Here is a 13119-nt window from a genome sequence, read left to right as displayed (position 1 = left end):
TGCTGGGTTTGATCACTGTTGATTCAGTAAAGATTGATGTTCTTTTGCTTGGAGAATCTTATTTGTGGGAGATTAATTGTGTGCATCATAGTGTGGGCCACTTGGCGTTTGCAGTTCAGGCTGGGTAGACCTAAGCATAAACTAGATAGTTTTGTTACTGCCAGTGCACCACTGTTTTGTTACATTTTCTAGACTGGTTATACATATCCAGATTAACATATTTTGCATATTTTACCTCCTATTTTTTTAATGGAGTGCTGAAATTGTTGATGTCAATCCTCATGTTCCAAAACTTGTTCTGTAATGTCCTTTGGACTTGTGATTGAATTAAGTAATGTATGTTCACCTACTAAACCATTTACATAGGTTACTTGAGTTCATGCCCTTCCCTAAAACAGGAAGTTCCAAGACTTAATTGAAAAGTATTAAATGTTTAATTTTATTTTGCTGTGGTGGATGTAGAATAGTCCATTTATCTTCATTAAGGCATATAGCTTTAAAACTTGTGGCTCAGCTACAAGTTTCATCCATCAGTTATGGATGCATGCCCTCACTTGTCAAGATTAATGTATTATGCTGTAGTTCTCTTCCCCTTCCAGTATGGATATTGAAGTTGTACTGCAGATTTGACCACAAGTAAATAATTCTCCAAGGATTGAGAAGGAAAATGCACATACTCCTAGGAATATGTTTTCCAGAGCTGAAATTGACATTTTATAAATAATTTCCATGTTGCAAACTTTAAACTCACAATCACTGCAATTCAGTGATATGCATTTGGCATGAGTCAGTTTCAGTTCTTAGTGCTTTTCATTGGAAATGGCATAAAAAGTACGATTTCTTTGAATTTTTTATGTTGTGGGCTTGCAGGGGACAGAAGATGTTCTTCACTTGTAGTTGTCTAACAGTGCATGGCAGCATAAATAACGAAATGGTCATAAACCTGAGCTGCACTTCTCTGGTCACGTGTTCCATTTCATTTTTAAAGAATCTAGAAACAAACTAAGCAGTTGATAACAGGTCAGTTGCAGGTGATAAAAGAGATTTTAGATGGGACATTACTTCTTTTTCCACACCTGGCAGAACCACACTCTATCCTTTGCAGTTGTCTTTAAGCACTGGTATGTTTGTTCATAAACATATGGCATAAACAATACATCACTATTTGAATTCCAAGGATACAATGCATTTTTAAAGGTAGTCACCATATGCCATAGATTCTTCACTGGAAAAATATTGATGTTAGATTTTTTTTTAATTTAAACAATAATGGCTGACTTATGCCTAACTGAAGTTTACCACTAAAATATAGTGGGACTTGAAAAACAGGATTATTTCATTCAGTAGTGTTTGGAAATTTAATATTGGAGGGATTTAAGAATCAAGTGTGTAAAGTACTTTTGAATTAATCTTTTTTTTTAATACCCCACAAAGTTATGAAGACTGTTTTAGAGAAACTGATAATATTCAAGTATTATCAGTATCTGATAGTAAGAAACTAAAGAATGATAGCATTCACATTTTCAGGAGAAGCTAAAAAAGTCTGGCTACTAAATTCCCTAAATTTTCACAGTTATTATTTTTAATAACTGTGTGGAGAGGCCAGATTTTTGTCTAGCTAGCAGTTGAGGTGTCCAGTGCTCATCTTAGATTGTGAGTAAATTTTAATCATATTAATTATAGCTGTCTTGAAAGTTACACAGGACATAATTGTAAATTTTCTTCCTAAAAATACATTCTATGGACTCTAGTGTGGGCTGTTGACCCCCAGCAAATGCTAAAAAAATGCTGTATAGTTATTGTTTTTTAGATTATTATGCATTTTGAAGCTGAGACAGATGTACAAAAAGATGCAGTTTTTATTTTGTATTGGCAGCTTCCAAATATTTAGTATCTATTTCCAAGAACTGCAATTAGTAAAGCATCCATGGTACTGAAATCCACACATCCCACAAGCTAATTATATTTGCAAGGTCAGATTGAATACATATTTTCAGAAAAATAAAGGGTTATATAAATGTGTCTTCTACTTGGCTGTTATATCACAGTTTGTTGATCTGGAGTATAATGTGTACAATTCACAAATTTGTCTGATAACAGAAAGTGGTGTGTGATTGTGTTTATTTTACTAACCAGTATATTCACAGCAATCACTTCCAAATATCTCTCCAGTAAAGATGTGTTAATTACAAAACAGACAAGGTCTTCTATTATATTAAAGCTACTAACAAGAAGACAGCAGGAATCACACATGTAAATAGCATCATCAACCCCTATTTTAGTCCTCTGTTTTGATCTGTGAGTTGCGCATAGACCAAAGGTGCTATTAAAGACTCAGTATATGAAATAGGCAGCATTATATGAACAAAATTTATTCAACAAGAAAACAGACCTTTAACATGAATTTAACAAGCCTGAGAAATTATAAACTCTCATATGCTGCAGATTCATGCAGTGATAATAAACAAAAAAGGAAAGTAAGAGGTTTCCTTAAGCTAGCCAAACTGCTAATGGTTTTGTTATAAGCTGTCTGCTGTTGAAATGACCTCTGAAAAGTCTGGAGACACTTACACAAGGAAAAATTAAATGGTCAGAGTGGTGAAATAGTTGCACTATGGAAATGCATTTAAAAAAAAAATTACCTTCAGATTTCTGGAAAACATCCCAATAGCATCGACTTCCGGTTAACTTTTTAATGTCTTTTCAGGAAAGGAATTTAGCATGAAGCTTGGAAAAAAATTTTTACTTGAAGAGTACATATTATATTATATTATATTATATTATATTATATTATATTGGTAATTTAAGTACAAGAAAAGCTTAAATGTTTTGGTTGGGAAATACTGACTGTTTACAACAAAAATCTAAGCAACCGAGTGGTGGTTTGTGCTGGGTTTAATTAATCCTTAGAAGTTCTTTGTTCAAAATACTGTGTCTAAAGTTTCCATCATAGAATAAGGGGTGACCATGTTTCTGTCATCAGTCTGCATCATTCTGTACTTCTAAATACACAAGCATAGAGAGGAGACATCAACTTGTACACACCTCCAAGTGCTCACTGGGGCTTTTTTCTTGGATCTTACCGTGGCATAATTAACACCTACTTCACCCATTGCTCATTAGTACACTGGACATTAATGAGTCTATTTATTTTTATGTAATCCTCTAAAGGCAGGACTGGTTTATGCTCACTATGAAAAAAGCAACTACACTTCATAGAAATGAATATTTATTGTTCTATTTATGTTTTTATTGTGTATTAGATCTAAATTTAGCCTCCAGGTTGCTGAGCATGTTAGTTTCTTTAAGATGGTTGCTATAGTGATAGCAGCAAATTCCTTTAATCTTAGTGTAGTTAAAGTATTTAGTTACCATTGGTCATCAGAGTGCAACTAAGATGAAAAATAGCATTTGCACATCTACTTTTTGTACCCCTCTGAGACTGTAGGAATTGTAATTTTATCCTTTTTAAAAGCATAATATTTTGTATTTGTGATTTCAGTTTTTCATACTGCTTTCTGTTGGATTTATATTTGTTCTACTTAGAAAATACATGCATGTCATTCCTTCAGGAGGACATAGAGAGTGCAGTGTATTCCCATGCAGCTCGTACCCAAAACATACTGAAAGTTACTTCTGGTCAGAATTAAGATATTTGAGCAATATTCAGTATCACTCATAAATAATTCAGGAACTTGTTCTCATATTTTAATGTGAAATTTAACTAATCTGAAAACTCTAACAAAGATGTTGAATTTCCTTGTAAAAAAAAATTAAGAATTTTTTTTATTTTCCATGTCTCAAGCCCCAAAACAAATCCAAGTCTAGAAGCAGGACTGTTAGTAAGCTATAAAGCAACTCCTTGTCTTGCTAGTATACTGCCATGTTCATGTTTCTTGCTCCTCTGGGTAAATTTTTGCTTGCTCAGTTTTTTTTCCATTATCTAGCTAGTCTCTGGAGAACCAGTGGTGTGCTTTTTTTTTTTTTTTTTTTGCTTTGCTTTGCTTGACTTTTTAATTTATACTGCCTGTTTGTTATGGTTGGGCATTTCCAGGTGTTGATAAATTAGTGCATCTGGCTAAAATGGAATACAAAGATACATACAAAAGCTTGTCACAAGTGTTCTAAGATAGAGAAAAAAGGTAAAATATGAAAAAAAAACCAATTACTTCTTATGAGAAGGAATGTATAGATATATAGTATCTGTTTTAGATATTTTTGAGAATTATTCTAAATGTAATTCCTTTTTTTTGTAGCATTGATATCAGATAGCATACCTCTGCTGCATTCTACATCTGAATTGTGTTTTTTTTGTTGGAAAAAAAAGTATCACTGGTAACTCACTTTAATTGGGTCACAACTGAACATTGTTAATAGAGAAGATCTTTTTTGGAAGGTTTTCTGCATGCAATTTGGAAACATGGCATATGCAGGTAGATCTGGCCAGCAGCTGAGAGACCAAGCAATAGCCCTTAGTGGCACTCAGTCAACACCACTGTCTCACTTGGGTCTCAAAAGTAAATCACAACTGGTGATAAGTTTGTGGGTTTTTTCTGTTTACACCTGATGATTTTTTTTTTGTTATAAATACTTGCCAATTAACTTCATTTCCACATGAAGGACCTCAATATTTTTTTCTTGTAATCCTAAAAACTGCACATTATTTAGTTGTTATTATTATTTGTGTAAATGGAGAGAAAAATGCTGGAACAAGGTGGGAGACTCTGTCACTTTCTCTGCAGACTTCAGGGACATTGGTGGATTTGTTGTTTGTTCAACATAAAGAAAGTTCAAGTCTAATTCCTCAAAATATCAAACCAGCCATGTAAATGCATCTGTTGCTATCCAACTCATAGTACAGAGAAGAAAATAATAAAAATTATTATAGAAAAGCTGTTAAAAGGAGATGTAAGTTAATAACTCCCCAAACATATGCAGACAAAATGCCTGCAAAGTCTGCCTGGTGCTGCTTTAGTGGATGTGCAAGGCTGTACCTGCACTGGTCCAGTTAAAAGACTGGAACCAAGAATTATTCTTGCAGTTACAAGCCTGTGCTGGTCAGGACACAGTAAGAGTGGGTTTGAGTGTATTTTTGGTACATTCTTGAGTCTGTTTCAGCTCCTATAGGTTTTGAGCAGGGGTGGGGGTTTTATTGCATGGGACCATGAATTTCTCTTCGCAAAAAAATTTCATAGACAAATTTAGCACAGGACAGAGTAAAAATCAGTGATGGGCTTACATTATTTGCAATAAAATAGCACTGAACACTGCCTAGCACGTACCTTTAAATCATAAATGACCTTGGTTTTCTTTTACTCTATTTTTTACTCCTGAGCATGACACTGACAAGGACTTTTTAATCCATCAGACAGTTTATAGACCCTTTCGTAGTCACAAGAAGCAAAAAGCATCTGACTAGAAGGGAATACATGGGGCAAGTTCCTTGCTGGCTATAATTTTGTTGTCATTTCAAGTATTGTGGTAGTATAATTGATGTGACAGGACTGGGCTTTAGACTTGGTCCCTTAGCTTGTGCTCACTTTCAGTTTTAGTCTCTCTCTGTCATTCATTTTGATTGGATAAGATTTAGGTGACAAACATATGCATAGTTTTGAGGCTTAGAGTAAGTGTACATAAAATTCAATATTATATGGTGATATAATGTATATAAAACTTACAGTTCCATGGAAAAGGTAATAATTGGTGTCACCTTACAATGCAAGGTAGTGTAGTGTGCTGATCACATAGCCAGCAGGAGGTTCTTTTTTATTAATATTATAATTAAATGATTTTCTGGATAAAGGCCAAAAACAGATGAGAGTTGATTGTGCCTTGTCCACTGTTGCTTGGCTCTATTAGTTGCATTTTCTAAAAAGAATTGACTTGACATCTTGTTTTTACAGGTTGTTATTGATGCCTTCAGATTGATCAATGCTAATATGATGGTCTTAGGACATGAACCAAGACAAACAACTTCAAATCTGGGTCACCTAAACAAGCCATCTATCCAGGTAAACCTAGTGCTGCTAGTCCTGTAAATTGCAAGATTTATTCATCAATTTTGGGGAAAGGTAGTTAAAACAGTAGGTTACAAATTATTTGTTGTTCTCTCTATTGCATTTTTCCACATGCATTTATAATTGATGTGATTCATCAGTGGACATGTATATGTGAGGAGTTTAAAATAGAGCCCTAAATTAGCTACTTAAGAGTGAATGCATGTATTTAATGTGTACAACAAAGATTCAAGTATAAATTTTTGGAAATGCAAACTTTTTAAAGTGTCAATTGATGACATAACATGTGATGCAAGACAAGGGCTGTTTTCAGTCCTACTGAAAAACTGCTGCTTATCAACATCTCATCTTTCTTCAAGTTAAGTTACTCACAAATAAATTACGGAAAAAGTTCTCTCTTTTCTTTTTACTATAAGTTTATAGAGGCTCTTGCTTATTATGTAATCTAGATTAATCCTTGTGTTTTAAATAATCTTGATTTTTATGTAATGCAGTAATTTGCTGGAAAAAATGGTGGAGGAGGATATTCGATGGATAAAATGGATGCTTGATTGGCTTCTTCTGTAATATTTCTTTTGAATACACATTTGTGAAATGTAAATATTCAAAGTTTGATTTCTGAAGTTGACTTTCATTAAAAAGACAAAAGTTTTGGTCTTCACTGAAGCAAGCCTTTATTTTGAGAAATAGCTTCTATCCTGAAACAAGTATCCTCTGGAGTGATTAATGTTTTTATCCCTGTCGTTCTTCTGCCTCACTGATTTTTCTTTTAAAAAACTTTCCCCCCTTACTATGTATTCTAAAGGCATGTGTCCTTGAAACCATGAAACCCAGTTCCTGCTTTTGGTTCCATTACTTGAACAATAGAAGTAATATTTTGCTAGGTAAACATCCAAGAAAAAGACCATCCACTAGTCAGAGCAGAACTGAGGTAATGGCTCAATTTGTGTTCTAAGAGGTCCTAGACCACCATACCCTTATCTGGCAAAAGATAAGTTGTTTTTTTTGTTGCTACTACATTGAAACTCTTTGGTGTTAATAAAAATGCTAGCAAAAAAGCATCTTAAAATTAAAGGCTGTCTGCTTCAGGAGGCTGTGTTTTACTTTTGATTTTTAAATTGGTCAAAACTGCGAGCAATAATGAGTATGAAATAAGCAGCTAATACTCTTGATTGGATGTAGGCAAGCCCATGCTTGCATGTTTCAGGGCTTTCTAGCTGAGCTTTTCTAGACCATGTGTAATGCTTTCCCTTGGAAACCCCTGCAGTATTGTTCAGCTTCATTATTTTAAGATCACTGTCACTACAGCGTGGCATATTTTGGCCATGGGATTTTGGGTTTCTGTTATTAAAATGGGTAGTTTTTGTTTGTGTTGATTTTTTGCAAGCTGGCAATGAGCTGTTGCAAATGTCACTGTTATGATAAAAATCATAATTTTAAATGGTACTCTGTTTCTAAAGCTGCTGCAAGAGCTCTTGCAGTGCTGTTTTACTTTTATTTTAAGCCTTGAATAAAATTCTAACTTAGTTGAGGACAGAAGCAATCTAAATACTGATTTCAGCTGGGCTAATAGCAGGAATTATAAGACATTACTTAAAATCTCAAGAAGAAGAAGAATAAAGTAGTACATGCCTTGGCTTCATTCCCTTTTTGTGTGTGTGTGTTTTTCTTGAGTTCCTTTACCAACAGCTTTTTTACGGTTGTTTACCTTTTGAATTTGCCCACTCTTTTAAAGGGTAGTTTTTGGAAAGGGGGAGGAAAGGGAGAGAACAGTGGGAGAAGGCAAACCTGTTTGTCAAACTTTAAGAACTTGAGAAAACTTCCTGAATATCTACACGAGTTTATACACAAACACCAAAACCTCATATGCAGTCGTTTTGAGTGAGATGAGAAAATGGCAGTGGAAATTACTTACCGTCAGTAGTTACAACTATAAATTCTGTTATTGATAATAAAGCCTGTATTTTACAAGCTTAATTAAAAGAAGTTGCACAAGTAATAGTTTTATGTAAGTGCTAATTCTCATAACTTTTCGAGTCGTTTTTTATCCTTGTATATATGTTTGCAATAGAAATCTGTTTAAAATGCATGTATGAAAACATTTTCAGCTTTCAAACAGATAATTTTGTAATGCTGAAATATTAAGTTGCATAGGATGCAAATACACATTCATTTTGTATAGCTAGCTCTAAATATATATATTTAAACTTAAATAGATGGAATGCTTGAAATAGAAGATTTATCACTAATTCAGCATATTTTATGTATGATTTATTGTATCTTGTTTGTAAATGTATACTTCATATGTAAAATTCTATTTGAAAATAGACTCTGTTAGTTGCAATGAGGATTGATTATAGAATTTTACCTCCCCAAATATTACTACAACTCACCCTTAAGTCATAAATGTAAAAGGAAATATCTAATACGAGTGAGCAAAATAGAAAATACATGCATACAGCTATCACTAAAGTTAATCTCAGTTGATCAGACTGTATTTGCAGAGGGCATAATTATAGTGAAAAAGGTGGTTTGTCTTTTTCTTCATTTACAGTTAAAAAATAAAATTAGTTTTGATATCCAAGGTTAATTTGATACACATCGTCTAACAGGTTTTTGCTTGCTTCAGTTAATCCCTCTTCATGTTGTACCCTGGAGAATGAACTTGGGAATGTTGACAATGGTTATAAATAAATAGATAGCAAATAGTCTTTTGTTTGTAGCAGAATATTTTAATAGGAATGATAACCAAATTTATTGAGAGAGAAAGGATTTGAGAGAAATATGTTTGTGCATATGTATCGGTCAAATGTTTGAAGGCAGTTACCATTTTTTCTTATTATAGTTGCTACTGTGTGAAAAAAAATCTGTGGTTTAGAAATAGAAAACATAACTGTCAGTTAATGAACACAAAAAGAGAAATAGAACCAGGTATATTTGCTTCATATCTCCTTGTAGTCTCTGCATTTTTTTCTTGGTGTTTTTCCCTTTATTTGAGTGGTATTTAAAGATGTTTATATTGAAATGAGCTTTCTCCTTCCGATATTTCTTCATTTCAGTGGTGGGTGATTTTAATTCGGTTTCTCCCCTAAATTTTGCAGGCACTAATCCATGGACTAAACAGACATTACTATTCCATCACCATCAACTACAGGAAGAATGAACTAGAACAGAAGGTAATTGTTTCAGCTTTAATTCAGAGTACCACAAGCATTATACAAACTATTTAAATTTTGTGGCAATACTCTGATTTCAACGGCTGTTACTTTCCGTAATTATTTTAACTCTTCTGGAATAGGTGGCTTCTCTTCCAGAAAGCACTTGAATGAACAGTCACTGTGATAAAACTTTCCAAAATCACATTCTAATGACCATATAAATAGTTTGATAACATTTTTGTCCACCTTATGGAAAGTTGTCATGCTGTTCTCTGTACCTAAGCTTGTACAAAGTTTCAAGTTTTCAGTGATGAAGCTGAGAGACATACTAGCTGCCTTCAGTTTTCACAGGCTGGAATTCCTGAAGCTAGGAGAATTTTTAACTGTGTTTTCCAAAAAGGAATGTATAACCAAGGGATGTTGGGTTTTTATTTGCTGTAATCACAGAAGGTACTTCCAGTCGATACAATTGCAACTCCCCAAGACATCACTGAATATCAGGAAGTAGTGATGTCCTGCATTTACAAGAAGGAATATTATGGAGTTACTGACAACAAATGACTTTTGCTATTTTTACATCAAACTTCTTCAGGTTACGTACAAAATCTAGCTTGAGAGTCTCAACCAGGAAAACAAAAAGGAAGAAAAAAGCTTACATATCATCTACAGAAGTTAATTCTTGAAAAGCCAGATTCTATCCTGTGTATGTTCTCTGATAAGTCTGTGCATTTTCATAGCCTTGTTAGGGTTATAAATTGATCTCAAAGCTTATGATGAAATGATCAGAATTGTATTTTCACAGAACTCAGACTTTCTGAGTTACAAGTAATAAGAAAAGAACCCAGTTTCAAATAGTGGAGGAATATGTGTGCAAATTAAGGAGTTGGAAAGAATGTGTGAAATGCACAACCATTTTTAGTGCAGTATCAGACTTCCAAGACCTCACTGTTACTGAAAAGAGTAACTGATTGAACAAAACCAGCTCTCTCAGGAAATGTCAGTGAGGCTTCCAGGGCATTACTGTTTCCAGTAAAATGCAACAATTTGCCAAATCCAATCTTGTCTGAAGTTCCAAGTGTGTATAAAGCCATTTGTCAATGGCTTTATATAAGTGAGTTATTACCTTTGCAAGTAGGAGAATAATCTTGACCAAGTTAGGAAGACTTTAATCTGTGAGGGAACAACTCTCATATCTTTGATGAGGCAGCTTCATACATATCCTAAACCCCCCTTGTGATGGTGGTGATCTGTTATCTCCATCTGTAGTAAGAAGAGTACATGCTTCATGTATTAGATTAGGAGCTCATCACACCAAACCTTAATTTTAAAATCAAGATAGACCAGCTAAACTGTCCATATGCAGTTTGCCTACGACTCCTTCTGTCAGCAGCTAAGATCTTGCTAACACAAATTATGACACAAACTTTCTACTCATTTCACATGTTCCAAAGACAGGTTGCTTTGGAAGCTCTACATAGAATGAAACAGGTACTTTTATTCAGGTGATAGCAATTACAGGGATTACCAGTTCTCAGAAATGTCTAGTCAATGTTCACAAATTGAAGGCAAGCTGAAACTTGTTTGCTGAAGGAGTCCTCCCTATTGTCATCAAGTGTGCAGAAGATCCACAAAATACACTTCCTTTATTCATGAAAATAAAGAAATTGCTATTGCTATTGTTCCTTTGCTCTTTCAAGATGACATGAAAGTGTCAAGTAAAACCTTCAGATATATGTAATAGTGCCTGCATTTATCACCATCAAATCTCTGTGCATTTTATCCTATGGTTTTTATGCTTGCTTATTCTGTATGAGACAAAGACACACAAGTCATGCTTTGGTCACTTTCAAAGTCTCTTTTATCATAACTGTCAGTTGCTTGCCTACAGATCAGATAATCAGTGAAGCCTGTGTAACTACTTTATGAATTTAATCCAAGCATTAAAATATTTTTCAACTTTGTCAGAGGCCAAAAGCTTCAGCTATTCAACTATATGGTGGCTAAAGTATTCAATTTTCTCTTAGCCCTGCTACAAGGCAATTGTGCATTCTTAACCTGCAGCAAAAGTAACAAATCCTAGAAAACAAATCTACGTATTCCTGTCAAAGTAAATGTGACCCATATTTTCATGCCTCATTTTCATATTTAGGATTCAAGAGGTTTGATCTTTAAAAGTATACAAATCTATCTTCTACTCTAGTAGAGTAGTTTATCATTGTATTTCCTCTATTTAAACACTGACATTGTAAGATCTTTTTTTTTTATATTCTTACTATAAATTGGTTACCTGTCAAAGAGATCTTCATAGTATTCTGAAAGTATTTTATGGTGAATGCTCTAAAGAGGTTTTGTCTTGCAGATGCTGCTAAATTTGCATAAGAAGAGTTGGATGGAAGGTTTGACACTTCAGGACTACAGTGAACATTGCAAACTCAATGAAACAGTAGTCAAGGAGATGTTAGAATTAGCTAAGAATTATAACAAGGTATTCATATCCCATAATGATATAGGGATAAGTGTAGCTGTGTTTATGAAGTGAAGTAATTAGTTACCAAATTTCAGATGGAATTGCTTAGTTCAGAATGACTGTAGTTCGTGCTAATCAGCTACGTATGGTTTCTGTGGGAAGTTGCCAGATCAGCTCCTCAGGCACTGCCACCAGACTTTTTGCCCTAAACTTTTGTCCAAGTGTTTAGTTACATACTTTGCTTTGAAATGTGAGTAATCATAGCGATTTTGTATTTTCACTTAGTGACAAGAATGTAAGATTTCTGTAGATCAAAATGAGCAGTTAGTCAAATTTTTCAATCCTTCAGTCAAGGACTGTTTGATCACTGTGGCAGAGTAAAGGTTATTTATCTGTTTCAGTCTAGTAGATAGGCTGTAAGTATTTAGAACACATTCCAGAGCCCAGTTCAATGTTCTGTTTAGATAAGAAATTTGTTATTGTTGTAAGTAAGAGGAATCACAGCTGCTTGTCCTGTTTTAATACTGACACACTTAGAAATATTTCTTACAAATACTAGATCTGAAAAAGCATTGTATGAGTAGTAATCATGTCAGTAATTCTTAACAACTGTTATTTTTTTAACTCCTTAGAAGTCCTTACAACCAAAATTCAGTATTACATTCAGTAGTTAAGTTAGTGGATGAACTTTATGAGGACACTGTATTTGAAGGCAACATAACAGTATCAAGATATATTAAAATAAATTACTTTAAACAGTACAAAAATTAATTAAGATCAAATCTCCAGTAGCTGAAACAGTATAGAAATGCTGGGTTTGGTTCTATTTTATTATTTTAACCGTTTTTAACTATTTAACTATCTTTAACTATTAATACTGCTCATTTAAGATTTTTGCTTACTAACATTTTGGTAAATATGTGACAATAAAACCATTCATAAGTATTTGCCTTGATCTTTTGCACTAACATTCAGTAATTAAAACCATGTCTGCTGAAAAGCTGAAGTACCTTTCCTTTTGACTTTATGAAATGTGTTGCTGTTTGATTTTTTTTATCTTTTTTTTTTTTTTTTTTTTTTTTTTTTTTTTTTTTTTTTTTTAAGGGAACAGAATTGTATTTTGAGAATCTGTGGCTTGGGGGAAAAGTAAATGAAATCTGAAACACTGACCTTTTCTGTGTTTCTTTCACAGGCTGTTGAAGAAGAAGATAAGATGACACCTGAACAGCTGGCAATAAAAAATGTTGGCAAGCAGGTGAGGTGTGATGAATTAGAGCGAGGTGGAATTATATGCTTCGTTCATTCTAAATACTAATTTTTTACATGTGCAGAGGTGATTTTAGTTCTACATGCATGATATTTTCAGTGCTTCAAATAATAAATTTATTTTTGTTGGAGGTTGTGCAAGGAACAGGGCCTTTGACTGTAGGTAATTGGCAGAATATCTGCAAGCCATGTTCTATATGTGTTTTTATTA

General features: G+C 33.7%; 1 protein-coding gene across 3 annotated transcripts in view; it reads left to right on the top strand.

Annotated features, from left to right (window-relative positions):
• PSMD14 (proteasome 26S subunit, non-ATPase 14) overlaps window positions 1–13119 on the top strand; it is a 46754-nt gene that overhangs the window by 31260 nt on the left and 2375 nt on the right. For all 3 annotated transcript variants that reach the window (XM_053947230.1, XM_053947228.1, XM_053947229.1), the window contains 4 exons: window positions 5904–6011; window positions 9119–9193; window positions 11535–11660; window positions 12835–12897. In XM_053947230.1, coding sequence (XP_053803205.1) covers window positions 5904–6011; window positions 9119–9193; window positions 11535–11660; window positions 12835–12897 — 372 coding nt within the window. The remainder of the gene's footprint in view (window positions 1–5903; window positions 6012–9118; window positions 9194–11534; window positions 11661–12834; window positions 12898–13119) is intronic.

This window comes from Vidua chalybeata, chromosome 7 (genome assembly GCF_026979565.1).
Source record: "Vidua chalybeata isolate OUT-0048 chromosome 7, bVidCha1 merged haplotype, whole genome shotgun sequence".
In the NCBI taxonomy this organism is placed as follows: domain Eukaryota; kingdom Metazoa; phylum Chordata; class Aves; order Passeriformes; family Viduidae; genus Vidua; species Vidua chalybeata.
This window is presented reverse-complemented; position numbering and strand designations above follow the sequence as displayed.